At 24.5% G+C, this 14,254-nt stretch overlaps 1 protein-coding gene across 1 annotated transcript; it reads left to right on the top strand.

Annotated features, from left to right (window-relative positions):
* Window positions 1-1,168: 1,168 nt before the first annotated feature.
* On the top strand, window positions 1,169-13,882 carry LOC112603283 (33 kDa inner dynein arm light chain, axonemal-like). The gene is made up of 5 exons (XM_025351795.1): window positions 1,169-1,270; window positions 7,681-7,915; window positions 11,664-11,809; window positions 12,728-12,925; window positions 13,847-13,882. The coding sequence occupies exons 1-5, from the start codon at window positions 1,169-1,171 to the stop codon at window positions 13,880-13,882; spliced, it is 717 nt and encodes a 238-aa protein (XP_025207580.1).
* Window positions 13,883-14,254: the final 372 nt, after the last annotated feature.

The raw sequence follows: 14,254 nt of genomic DNA, 5'->3' as shown, positions 1-14,254 counted from the left end.
TGACGGTACTTTAAACAATAATTTATCCGATCGATTTATGGCAAAATAAAACAGAATTATATATTGAATTATAAATTTTGGTATGTTTCATGCACGCGGAAAACGAGACGTAGCAAATTCAATATTACTACAGAGTGATTCGATCGCAATGCTCTGGTATAACAGTACACCATCACCACCAGCTGGTGATATCGATTTGCATAAAATGTTTCCGGCTAGTCGGTTTTTGGTGGTTCAATAACAACGCACACAATTTTGTTTCAGAATGTAGAAGTGTATTTGTGTAGAAAGTGCCAAAAACGAAATTTACAAACTTTGTAGTGAGTAGTGTAGTTAGTCAAACTTATTTTAGTAAAGGTCAACATAAAACACGTATACGATGCATGCTATGAATATCGTAACTGAGTAGTTAATACGTATTATTATGATTATTATTATTATTATTTCGTAACAGTTCTTCTAGCCTTTGAATAAATAATTTACTAAATCTAGACATGTAAACACTGCAGCAGTTGATTTGTAGAATTGTATAATTAGTGAAAATATATTGAGTTAGTATACTCTATCCATGCTAAATACTAAAATCTCTTTGATCTCACTGGCTCCACTTTCTCATCATCGCCGATTACATATTATATGCGTATTATTATACCTCAAAACTAAATAATTATAAAATAAGAATGTATATACGTCTCATATTACAAACATATAAATTATATTTACTATATGTATTGATATGTACAAAAATACCAACGTACGTATATAATAAATCTCTAACGTCACGTGAATACACACTAATTATTTAATAAAAGCGATCGATCACATATGCAGCGAAGTTTCATTTTTAACTACTCAAGTATGTAATCGGTTAATTTAAAAATCAACCACTATCATGTACTTTTATACAATAGTACCTATATATAAATATTTTTAATAATTGGCTAATTAATTATAACTATATTGAATTGCCGTGGAAATAATTTATAATAATAATTTATTTCTATTTTTTAACGGTTTAATCTATAGTGTTTAGTATTTCGATTTCAAAAATACCTATATATCATATATGTCAAATAAATTCAAACTATATCGTTTAAGTCAATTTATTTAAATATTTCTTTACAGTAGCTAAATATTTTTTACATTGTAAATTGTCATTGTTACGAAAATGGAGACAAAAAAAGATGATCTAGAGCAAGACACTATATTAGATGTGAAGTTTATCAAAGGCAGTGAACCAATTCTAATAGAAGACAGTAAAGAGGACAAGGTACGAGATAATTATTGATCGGACGTATTACAAATTATATTATATTATATGTTTTAATTTTCAAGTGTGATAATTATAAATTGTTTTGAAAATAAATTTTTCATCACAATAATTGGTCATTAGAAGAATAAACTAAAATGATAATAATTTATGCTTACTACTGTAAAATATAAAATTTAAAAAAAGAATTTTAATATTAAACTAAAAAATATTAAGTTCATTATACATTGAACTTTGTGCAAATTGGATGTTCAGTATTCATATATACATATATCTATATTAAAATTATACACGGAGATGTGAAAATTTTTAAATTTTTTTTTTTTTGCACTTACAAGCCGTTTAGGTTTTTTATCGCTCTCATTACTTCTCTCCCAATTCCTAATCATCGGCCTCTTCAATTCTAGTCATTCCTAGATTAGGTAATTTCTATGTGCCACTAGTTTATATAAATTTCAAATATTCCAAGTTCTAATTTTTATGTCCGTATATTTTCCGTTCTGATTTCAGAAGGAGTTTTATTAGGAGATATTTTTTGAGTCAAAAATCCGTTTATATCATCATATTTCCAAGGCTTATGTGAAAGGTTTATAACATAAGATTTTTTTTATGAAGACAGATTGTTAGTATGTTATAACCTCCAACTAAAAGGAGCTATCCTTTCCCGACTAATTAAGGCCAAAGAGGAGACTATTGCAGTACATCGGTACTGGGCGATGGGCGTATCACTTTCCTAACACCAATGATTAGGGCCCACGGGATCGTTACACCCGTACAAGTTAAAATTCCGCTACGGATACTGAAAAAATAAAATAATTAATTACAGAATAAATGATTTAATTATTGACTATTTTCAATAACAATTTAAAAATGTAAAAGTAGAAAAATTAGATAAGAGCTATTGATTAATACTTTAAATTAAACTCCATCGATGTGATTATATTTTAAAAACAAGCATTTGAAATCATTCATCAGGATATTCTTAGTTGAGAAAAAATAATTTTACAACCACAAAAGAAAACATATTTTTTGCTGAAGTTGATGAACAAAAACCATTATTATATTGAATAAATAGTTGACTAACAAATAAATAAACATTTATAGTTTCATCATAAGAAATTGCATATTTTGTATTTTGATTTTTGATACTTTTTTGGAACTTTTCACAGAAGATAAGTCAAATTACAAAGTTATATATACTGAAAAACTTTCCTCATCATCTTATTTACTGGAACTAAAATTTGCTTTAACAAAAATAACTTATACAATACATTTGTATTTTTCTTTTGTAAACTTCACTAATATTATCTGGAATCCGATGTATTTTAAATTAGGGATGAAAAAATGTATTTAAAATTACAAATTTGTTTCATGTTACAACTAAAAAAATTTGAAACTATTCATGCAATTATTCACATAAAGAAGAAATTAAACTTGACATAAAGAGAAAAATTATGATTTTTCATTTGCTCAAACTGAATAATTAAATTAATTTAAATGGATATAGGTTGACCATAAAAATAGAAAAAAAATAACTTTGATACATTTCAATTACTTTAAATTACAAATTATTTTAAAATTTTATGAGATGCTACGGAATGATTGATAAATAACAACCCTGTAACACCTTAACGTGATTACACTATTTTCGATATTATCTGTACATAATTTAAGCTATCGAAACTCAGAAATAGGTTATCACGATTTCTCTAGTAATAAGTTTGTACTTGACTATAACAGGTAAACGAATCAATTGGCATAGTAAATATTTCATGTTATATAAAAATGCATGTTAATATTATTGATTCATTAAAATCGCTGTTATTAAAATATATATATTATATATTATTAGGTATACGATTATTTTTTTTCTATAGTATAAACATCGTACCTGAACAAACACAACCTTAAGCATAATTTAAAAATAATAATTTGCGTGCCGTGATCTTAATTTATACACTCGGTATATGATTAGGTAGTATAATTTATTCAAGGGTAATATACGAGTGAAATACAATTTTAATTAATTACTGTGTGTGTGATCAATCATCGAATTTCCGTCCATTGTTTATTGGATTGTATTTACACATTTGTAAATCTTGTTAACTGTCTATACCCTCTCGCTTCGACTTCAAGGAGTCAATATTCCTACATGAGTCAGGTAAAATGTTTGGAAATTTTACTAGACAAAAGATTGACATGGGGACCGCATTTAAAGTCCAAACGTAAAATCCTTAACAACCGCCTTCATCTACTTAGGCCGATTCTCAAATCTAAACTATCAATATACACAAGTCGGCATTGTACAAATCTCTACTCAGACCCGTTTAGACGTACGGTATGCAAATCTGGGGGTGTGCTAAACCTTCTCAAATCCGCACTATTCAATAGTTTCCCAGTCCATCACTTTCCGGCTTATAGCCTCGGCTCCTTGGTACGTAACAAATGAAACCCTACACAAAGATCTAAGAATTCCAACAATTGACCAACTAGCTAAATTGTACTATAACAGATTTTACTCTAAGCTACAACACCGTCCCAATCCTTTGGTCTCTCACCTAGCATCACGTACTCTTCCTGACAACCCACCGCGCTGGCTCAAAAGAAATTGGTGCCGTAATAAACAAAAATAAATAACTGGTGGGTACCATCACTGGATGATTTCCCTTATCTTGTGCTTCATTTGTTATTTTTGTTATGTATGTAGTGTTATGTCAGTCATCTTTTTTACTTATTGTGTTATGAAATACAGATTGTAAACTTTCTAAATAAAAAAAATAATAAAAAAAAAAACTGTCGATACGACCACGCTGTGTTGATATTTTCACGTTTTTCATAAACTTCGAACTCCGTCATATCGGTTGCAAGAAATAATTCAACAGATTTGAATCTTACCTATAATACTAAAAAGAAAATCGGTATGGCTATTACGGCAATATAATCTCACTTCCTTTTACACGTTACGATAGTTTCCAATTTCATATTATAGTCGCATTGAACCATCAAATCAAGTTGTTTTTTTTTTATATTTTATCATACACTTAAATGGTTTTATTATTAACAGTAATATATCTTCAATAGGATATTTTAAACTTAATTAATTAAATTCAAAGTTGAATAAACTGATGTAAAGGAACCTAACCGAAGTCGTAATTAAAATATAGCGTCTCGTATTGATTCGAATATTATTAACATCTTTGGCTTGACTAATTTACATTTTGATGATAATTTGTTGAAGTTATATTTTTAGGTATTTGTTATTTCATTTCCAAAGAGTAACATAATTTTTGATAATTTATGAAAAAAATTACAGGAATACCACGTGACAATTAATGAAATATCATATATTTGGGGTTGTATTTTACTGAAAGTATTTTTATGGATAATTTATTCAAAATATAAACAATTTATTCCACTTTTGGTTTGTTTGCTTTGTTTTATATTCTATATCTAACCATTTTAAACATGCCGTATACATAAAAATATAATAATAATACAGAAAAAATAAAATAAACGACTACCTACGCAAGTAAATAAATTATTTAAAAGATAATATTTCATATGAAAAAAAAAAAATAAGTAGCTTTATCAAGATAGGGATAAATATTATTTATACAGAGACTGGTTGTCGTAAAAAATAAAAACACATTAAAACTTAAAAAATATATAAGTGTATACTGTATATATACAATATTAAATGGCATCATCTAAAAACGAGTTCGAGTTAGGTTAGAAATCGGGATCACGATGCAGGATCCTTTTTGTCTGACGTTGGGATTGGACGTTAAAATATTATGTTACTACAAAGATCCCACCGAATGGTTGCAAAGACCATACGTAGGATTACCACGGCTGTGTGTCGACTGCATGTCATGTCTTATTTTTCTCAACTCGACGTCGTGTAGGTACGTCATTCAACGGGGATGAAGTTTGTAATGATAAAAAAAAAATCCTCAGACCATCAATTCAATATTTATTTATATAAATTTATAAGTACTTATATATATGTATATGTCACATAATATGTATATACTATTTTTAGTAATTTCTTTAACTTTGATTTCTATATATTATTATTTGGCAATTAAGTACTATTGATGATTTTAGATTTAGATAAACTTTTTCCTCTCTCCGATCCACGTGCGCAACATATCGAATTTGTCTTGAGTAAATCCAATTTTGTGTTGTTAGATTTAATATCAGAATGATTTTACCAATTATCGTAATTAAATATAAGAATATTATTTAAGACACAACAAAATAATTTATTGGTATTTTTATTTTAAAGCATGTTATGGGCGTTTTAAAATTGTAATATTTTACATAGCCATTTCTCACTTTTGAGTTAAAATATTGCGCTTTACTTAATTTTCTTACCTTTGATTTTGTTAATAGGTTAATTTACTATATTAATGCTAACAACACAGAATTTAATCGCTTGAACTTGAATTTGCTATATTGAGCGTGGATCAGAGAGAGAAAACAAAAAACCGTACTAACAATTTTTTATTTTTTTAAACGTCTTAAGTGATACTTAGTTGTATTTATACAACCTAATATGTGTATCAGAGTATTACATTTTATTTCATTAATTTTTTTAAAGTTATATCATTTTTTATGCGTGTTGTTAATCGTTATAGTTAAAAAATAAGGATAAAGTAATTACCAAATAGTATTTGCATATTCAATATAGATTTAAAAATAATAATGCTAAGGAAATCGACATTAATATCAAGGGAAACAAGTATGTAGAAATGATAAAATTTGTTTTTTTCTTTGAGTTTAAATTATTTAAAAATCGGCTAAATTATCTATTAATAATTTCTCTAATAATAATTTACACGATTGGTCCGAATACGAGAAATTTATCATTTACCGTTAAAATATGTTTTTTTTTAAATTTTCAAACACAATCATCAATATTGAATTTATTAGTTTTATTATTATGAGTACAATACATATTATTATGTATTATTAATTATTATAATTAAATCAATTTAAAACAAATACACAATGACATATTTTAAATAATTTTTAGTTATAATATAACAAAGAAATCTTCAAACTCAAAGTATTTTTTACCAATTACGATCGTAATAAATACGTATGATGGAAAATTCGAAAATCATTATTGTAAATATCATAGTAATTTGTTCTAACTGTACAACAAACATATAAACTAAGATTAGTTAAACCATAAAAGGGTTTTATTAATAAATCATCCGGTTGTGACACTTGACTTTATTGATAACAGTAATCTAAATATTCTAAATAATGATTTTTAATTCTTAACTATAATAACAATAACCAATGATTCTATTTACATAATAAAACAAACGAGTGATAACCAACAAGTGATTAAATCCATTATCTCAACGATAAAGTATAATAATATAACATTGTTGTACATTTATTAACAAAATATAAAATTGTATAAATCATAGTACCAATGTACTATCATGTTATTTAACCTAATATTGTTTTTCGGAAAACATGCATTAAATTCAAAACAAAAAAGTTCCAAGTAAAAAAAACGTATTAACGACCAGAAGATTATAATATCTATGAAAGTACTTCTACAATTATTATTTTTTTACACTGAGTTTTGTTTAAATAACAGGAGATGGTTTTCATGACTTTTAAAATTTAACAATTTTTAACAAAAGTTTAACTGTTAAAAATATAAAATTACTCTCCTAAACAATTTTATACTTTGAGGTAGTACAACATTTTCTACATTTAGCAGATATTTCATTATATGTACAAATTTGTATTTATAATTACTATTTAGTATTTTTATATTTAATTCCAATTTTTCATACATTTAAAAAGGATTTATTAATAAACATTGCCTAATGGTCGACTTATTTTACAATTGTCTAGTTTCTAGGCTGATGGAGTGATGTATTAAATTATAATATCATCATAGGTGTTCAGAGCACGGAGTATGTAGGATATCCCACTACATATTTAACAGCTCTATGGATATTAGATTATTAGACTCGTTATATCCTTTATAATATATATATATTATATGTGTTTATAAATTATAAAAATTTGGTTCAAAAAAAAATTAATTAGGAAGACGGAAATATATATTGAAAATGTTATAGAAAAGTTCAGAATGTTACAAATATTTTCTAATGAAAAATCTCTAACAATTTTTTTTTTTATTTTGATTAAACAGTTTTATTTTTAGGGTTTTATTGCGGAATATTTTTTAGAGGGAAGGGATTAATTTTTTGTATCACATACTCCGACAATGAAATATGCGCATGCGGTATGCCTATATGAACGTTATACTACAATCTCCGTCTCCGTCAGTTTTTATCATGACAAAACAGCACGATTATAACAACTATTTAATATTTATATGATATTATAATATTATCCATCGCCATCTTTCGTAGGGAAAACAGAACAACGACTATCCACCTGGATACAACAAAGTGTTCGAGTACATCTATCCGCCAGAGGAATGGACGGAAGATGGTAAGAAGTGGCGGCGAGTAGCATCCACGGAGCCAGCGGACCGGCATCAAATGACAGCTCTAGCCGAAGACTTAAAATTCAACTTATCTTACTGGCATGCCAGAATGTACGGAGTGTGTCCAGTCAGAAGACAATTGTATAAGCAGTGTTTCAGTAAGTTACGATATAACGTCATATAAAATGATAACTATTATAAACAGTTTAGTGTACAGATTAGTTTTTTTTTTTTAATTTAATTAAAATAGCTAATTAATTGAACTTAATACAATTATTTAGATAAAGATGATAACTTAAAAATCTTAAATTTTACTCTTCATAAAATATTTCTATGATACTATGAAAAAATATTTTTATTTTTTTTTAAATATATTGATATATTATATGATTACTGATTAGTATATGGATAAGTAATTACAAATAGCAAACATTACTAATAAATTGATTCATTTGATAGCCATAATAAGTCTAAGAATTACATTGTTAATGGTTAAAACATTATCAATTAAAAATTATTAATTAAGTTTTTATTTTATGTTATGCATTTTAACATTTTTTGAGCCTAATTATTATAGATTTTTAGTGTTAGTTTTTGAAATTCGTAAAAGAATGCATTTGTCTTTTGTTAGTAACTATAAGCCTATAAATAATAATGAATGATAACTAGAAACTCTTCTTTATAATATTATGATTTGAAATAACACTTTCAAACAATTTTAATTAAGTGGGTGTCAACGTACAGTTTATTTTTTTTATTCAATGGCCCAAGTGCAACATATATACGTATTCAAAACATGTTTACACATAAAATCATTTTTTTTTTTCTGTTTTTGAGTATTAATAGAGTCTTTATAAATTGTGTATAATGAGTAGGCGTATTAATTAAATATTACATATCTACATAAAGTATATTAAATAACTAAGAAACAACTCATTTGAATTTAGATTTGTATGCGTCAAAATGTACACTTGTTCTACTGTAAAAACAGTTTCCACATAATAAATTTGTATCATCTCAGAATTTTCATTAAATGATGTAAGAAATCTTTGTACATAAAAAAAATTGTGTTTAAGACAAGTGTAATTAAATTTCAAAATATTAGAAATTGAATAAATTAATTACTTAAGGAAAAATGGGAATTAGCTCAATAGTGTGCTTGATTAATCATTGTGTATATTATGTACAGTAGATACTTATTATACTGAATATCATCAATGACTTTTTGAATAATGAAATTTTAATTCATATACCTATATAGATTATAAGTATAATAAGTTATTTCTCTCGATGATTCAAATACAATTAAAGGTTTTCTCGATTTATCGAATCCACCGAAGAGACTTACTTTGGCAGAAATCGAAAACGGCGAATCAGAGACAGGGTGAGAGTATTAGACATAATAATATAGCCCTATATATTCTTCTTACGATGATTTCACCAGTGAAAATATATTAAAGGTGAAAATAAGATATCGTAAAAATAAGATAGAAATGTTAGAAATATGATGTTGGTAGAGAATTTAACGTCCAGCCGAATACGTTACCATCAATACAGTATCGATGGGAAAAGATAATATTTTAATCTTTAATAACTGGGCCATGAAAAAAAACAGGACGACCCTTCGTTATTATTGGGTGACATAAATAAATGTATTTTGTTTTCACTTGTTGTCTGCGAATATATTCGGTAACTTTTCATATTGTTATAAAGTAAAAAAAAATACCATACAAGAAATAGAAGAAAAAAAGTAGACATTTTTTATAAATAAATGAAATATTTTCTAAACATTTGAAAAATATAAATTATAACGACATGTAACTGTTATGTTCAAGTGACTTATTATAAAAATCCTCAATCCTAAAGGTATTATATATAATAGGAATATGCTTCAAAATTTCAATGGTGTTATCTAAATATTTTTAAAGCTTAAACAGTTTTCTGTTCCTTGCGAATAGCCCGAGATTCGTCAAGAAATCTAACTATTTAAATGTACGTATCTTTACTTTAAAACGAGACTTATAAGTTACAACAACTAATAGTGTGCAATTGCTAAAGTTAGTTAGATAAATGAAAAAAATCGATTTATAATTGTCACGGAAGGTATAGAAATAGAAATGTTGATAACTTTGCATAGCCATTTAAATTAGGTATTTAACATTGATTACTTGTATTATTAGTGATTTAAACTAAACTATTATTATAGTATTCATATTATTTTCTATATTTTAAGAATAAGATGTGAAAAAATAATATTAATTCTATCTGGATAAATTAATTTTTTTCATAATCTATCTATATTTATTTATTTTACGAGCAGAACCTTTTGTGATGGTATATTGAATATATATCATGTACAATTTCAATTATAATTTAATACTAAAAGTACGATTTTGAAATTCATGTGAACTGAATAAAATGAAAAAAAAATTATATCGTATTTTAATTGATTGTTAATTATTAAATACACACATTTAAATATTTAAAATTCAAAACTCTAGTTATTATGTATACGACTAAATTTCCTAACACCAAGCCATGGCCAATCAGTGGTCAGTTATATTTTATACCTGTCTATACTAACGATGACGTGGTATTGAATTTTTATTTTATACATCATGTCATTATAATATGTAACAATATTATATGCGCATAGTGATTTTCAACCATTAAATTATTATCGTTTTCGTAATTTTGTGTATCAATTTTAAGCACGAATTATAATACATTATAAATCATCCGGAAGCGCTGTTTCTATTAAACTAACTATAATATTATATTTAAAGGACATAGTGCATGGTACGCTAATCCTCTAAATATATATAATATTATGTCCTGCAGAACAGTCTCTACAAGGGGTCAATATTAGAGTAAATTAACTTACCTATTAAAATGTAAAAGAATATTATTAACTATGTCGTAGATTTTATTTTTATTTTTTTTTTACTTTGTAATACATAATATTATTTTTAATATAATATAATGATTAGCGTGATCATATCTAAATGCACAATTTATAATTTACTATGTAAATGGGAGCACGAAATAAAAAATCTTTCTTAATATTGTAGTTTTAACTATTTACGAATAAACTATACTTTTACCTCATCAATAAAAATCAATAACAATTATTAGATATATTCTTAGTTATGCATGTATTAAATAATTAATAGATATTCACAGTAAAATGTCACTTATTTGTTATTATTAGCTGTTATCTTATTCAAAAACAATATATATATATATATATATATGAAAATAAAACACGAATCATAAAAAATTATTCAAAATATTTATTATTGATCAATCTCTGAATTAAGTTTTATTACCAATAATGGCGACCACTTTTACTACATATTATATACGCCTATATATTTTATTATAATAACTATAATAATTTTAATTTAAACTTATGTATATTTATAATCAATCGTTAACAAAACATGTAAGTCGTATTTGAACAGTTTACGGTTTAATTTTAATAGTGTTATCAAAACAAAATCGTTCTAAAAAATTATATCATTATGTGTGTTTAATCAAGTTTATATTTCTGAATAGTGATTTATTTTATATGCAATTCGTAGTGGTACATTTATTTTTGATTTATAATACACAATCAAATAAATTAAACATATTTAATTCTAAGAAAATTTCATGGCATTCATTTTATGTTTAAATGATTGAATAATAACACATTATTAATACTAAAACTATTTTATTCCCCATAACTGCAAATTGCAATCATCTGCAATCGCAGAAATGGTTTCATTAATGTTTAACATAAAAATTAATATCTATACATGTGAAACTTCACATATATAATAATAATAATAATAATTAACTAATCAATATAATCATATTGCAAAATGTGTTCATATTACAAGTTTTATTGTGTTATTATGTTAGATGAACTGATACGACAAGTTTGCGTAAATAGCATTGATCGAGGTGAATTATTAATCAAAATTCGAAACGAATACAATTCAAGTATAATTGCTCATAAACATTTATTTGAGAGCGGTTTAATGTTTAGAATTAAACATACATCATTGGTAAGTTAATCTTGCGTATAATCTGTTCGTCATTCACACTTTCTTCAGTTCTCGCCTATTTCATTTCATGTATTTCATGGTTTTTCCATGTTTATAATGTTTATATATGTAATACATTATGTACATAATTTTATATTACTGCCAAATATGAAAAAAATTATAAACAAAAACAAAGAAGATTTAAAAAATGTATAATTTAAGCAACTTTATACCGATATAATATAAGTATTAGATATAATATATTAAGTATTGAGTATATTATATGAATTTCCACGTATTATTTATATATTATCCACTAAACATTAATGTCTAATAGGTATAAAAATAATGTTCACAAACAAATTCATTTTTACCAAATTTAAATACATATTTTAATATTTTATATAATAATGAAATATGTCTATAGAGTGTTACAAAAATAATTGGCAAATGAAATAAACTTTAACTAATTACGCAATCACTTATCGACTTATTAATTTAATTTTTATTAATATTTTACCACTTTTTAAATTACATGAATATGACTATTGACATTTATATTTTATTGTTGTCTACATTTTAATATTATTGTCAATACATATTTTTTAAATCCTAAATAATGATAAAAACAATTAAATAACTAATTATATTTGTCAACTTTTTCTGATACACTTTGCATACCCTTGATTAATATAAATAATAATCTACAATCTATTATACATTATATTAATGTAACTTTGTAAAGTTTTCAACGATAAAAGTTCTATCATAGATCACATGTAAACGAATATGCATGTTGTGTTTGAACGTGATTTAATTTTATTGAAATATTTTTAAAAAAAGTATAATATTTCATGAATTGTAATCAAATTTTTGAATGTTCGAACATTCAAAACATTGAAGATATATTACCCTTCATTGTGTTTATTGCTGTTATAGAATGATAATAAAGGTGGCTTGACAGAAAAGGATATACATGATATAGAAGACCAACATGTTTTGTTAAAAAAAAAATTGAATGAGGCAAACATTAAATATAATAGATTAAAAATCGATTTGACAAAGGAATTAAATCATTTGAAAGATGTTAATCAACATGAGTTAAATTTTTTCAATAAGAACCATAAATCATTAAAAGTGTGTATTATTAAATATCAAACTAAGTACTTACTACATTAATTTTTAAAAAACTAAATACATAATACAATTATCATTTTTCTATTTTTTATTATTAATAATTAATTGAGTAATTTTATTTGTTATTAATACAATAATTTAAGTGCTTTTAGACTATGTATTTTCAATAGTGATAAAGTAATATAATATATATAGTGAAAATCGGTTATAAGTTATAACTTATAACCAACTCGTATAAGGGAATATCAATTTATTTGTTGTAACCAACAATTTCATGTAAGCGATTTTTTCATACATATTATATATTTATAAAATAGCTAATAATTGTATTGTTTAGTTACACATTACATTTTTTCACATTAAAAACTTTAAAAATAAAAATGTAAAAATTAAAGAAAATTTAAAATAATACAATTAATATTATGGTATAATTATTGAATGAATGAAATACAGTCTATAACTGTATAATTCAAAATAATAAGATAGAAGTTAAAAAAATATATTCTTATAATACAATTATAAATATTTTTGCATATATTTGCGAAGGTTACCCATAACAGTTATTTATAATAGAACCTTGAACCTTATTTTTGGAAAAGCAATAATTTTAACAGAATTTGTAATAACTAATAAAAGATAAATTATATAAAATGATAAATATGGTTTATTTCTACCAAGACATCATATTTTAATAATTGTTATAAACAACATTTTGTTAAACTAACTTTATTATAACTAATTTTCACTATCTATGATGTATATATTTTAAAGCACAATATGCTGAATTTTGACTTTTAATTTGTTTTGTTTGAGGTTATCATCATTATTGATAGATATATAATATTATATATAATTTAATTATACTTAGTTCTATTAAAAAAATAATTTAATATCAAATAATACATGTGTGTTTTTTTACAGGCTCAACTCGATATAGTACTTTCAATGAATACATAACTCAATTCAAAAATAATAATCATGTTTGGTCCAACAGTGGTTGTTAGTTGTAATAAAATAAATAAACGTATATTAAAAACGGTATCTAAACTAGAATAATATTTACAAATTTCATATAACAGTAAATTGACACTAAAAATCTAAACAAAAATGGTACAATAATAAATGTTCAAAAAAATTACTAAAAATATTAATAAAAATTTAGTTGCTTAAATTTATTCAATAAAAATTACAATAAGTAAAATCAGAATCACGTTACCACACTCTAGATGTAGTCTGTGCAAGTTAAGCATCTAATCAATATGCCCGAAACTCTAATTACATTGTGAATTTGTGAAACATCAAATTTTATAAATATATGATTATCTATTC

The sequence above is a fragment of the Melanaphis sacchari genome, unplaced genomic scaffold (genome assembly GCF_002803265.2).
Source record: "Melanaphis sacchari strain LSU unplaced genomic scaffold, SCAv2.0 Contig9_pilon_pilon, whole genome shotgun sequence".
Taxonomy (NCBI): domain Eukaryota; kingdom Metazoa; phylum Arthropoda; class Insecta; order Hemiptera; family Aphididae; genus Melanaphis; species Melanaphis sacchari.
The sequence above is the reverse complement of the archived record's forward strand: the minus strand, read 5'-3'. Positions and strand labels throughout refer to the sequence as shown.

Bases quoted from the DNA above. Each gene is read 5' to 3' on its own strand.
- LOC112603283 (XM_025351795.1), top strand. From the start codon at position 1,169: ATGGAGACAAAAAAAGATGATCTAGAGCAAGACACTATATTAGATGTG. The intron at 1,271-7,680 runs GTACGAGATAAT...CATCTTTCGTAG, and splicing joins AAGACAGTAAAGAGGACAAG to GGAAAACAGAACAACGACTA. The intron at 7,916-11,663 runs GTAAGTTACGAT...TTATTATGTTAG, and splicing joins ATTGTATAAGCAGTGTTTCA to ATGAACTGATACGACAAGTT.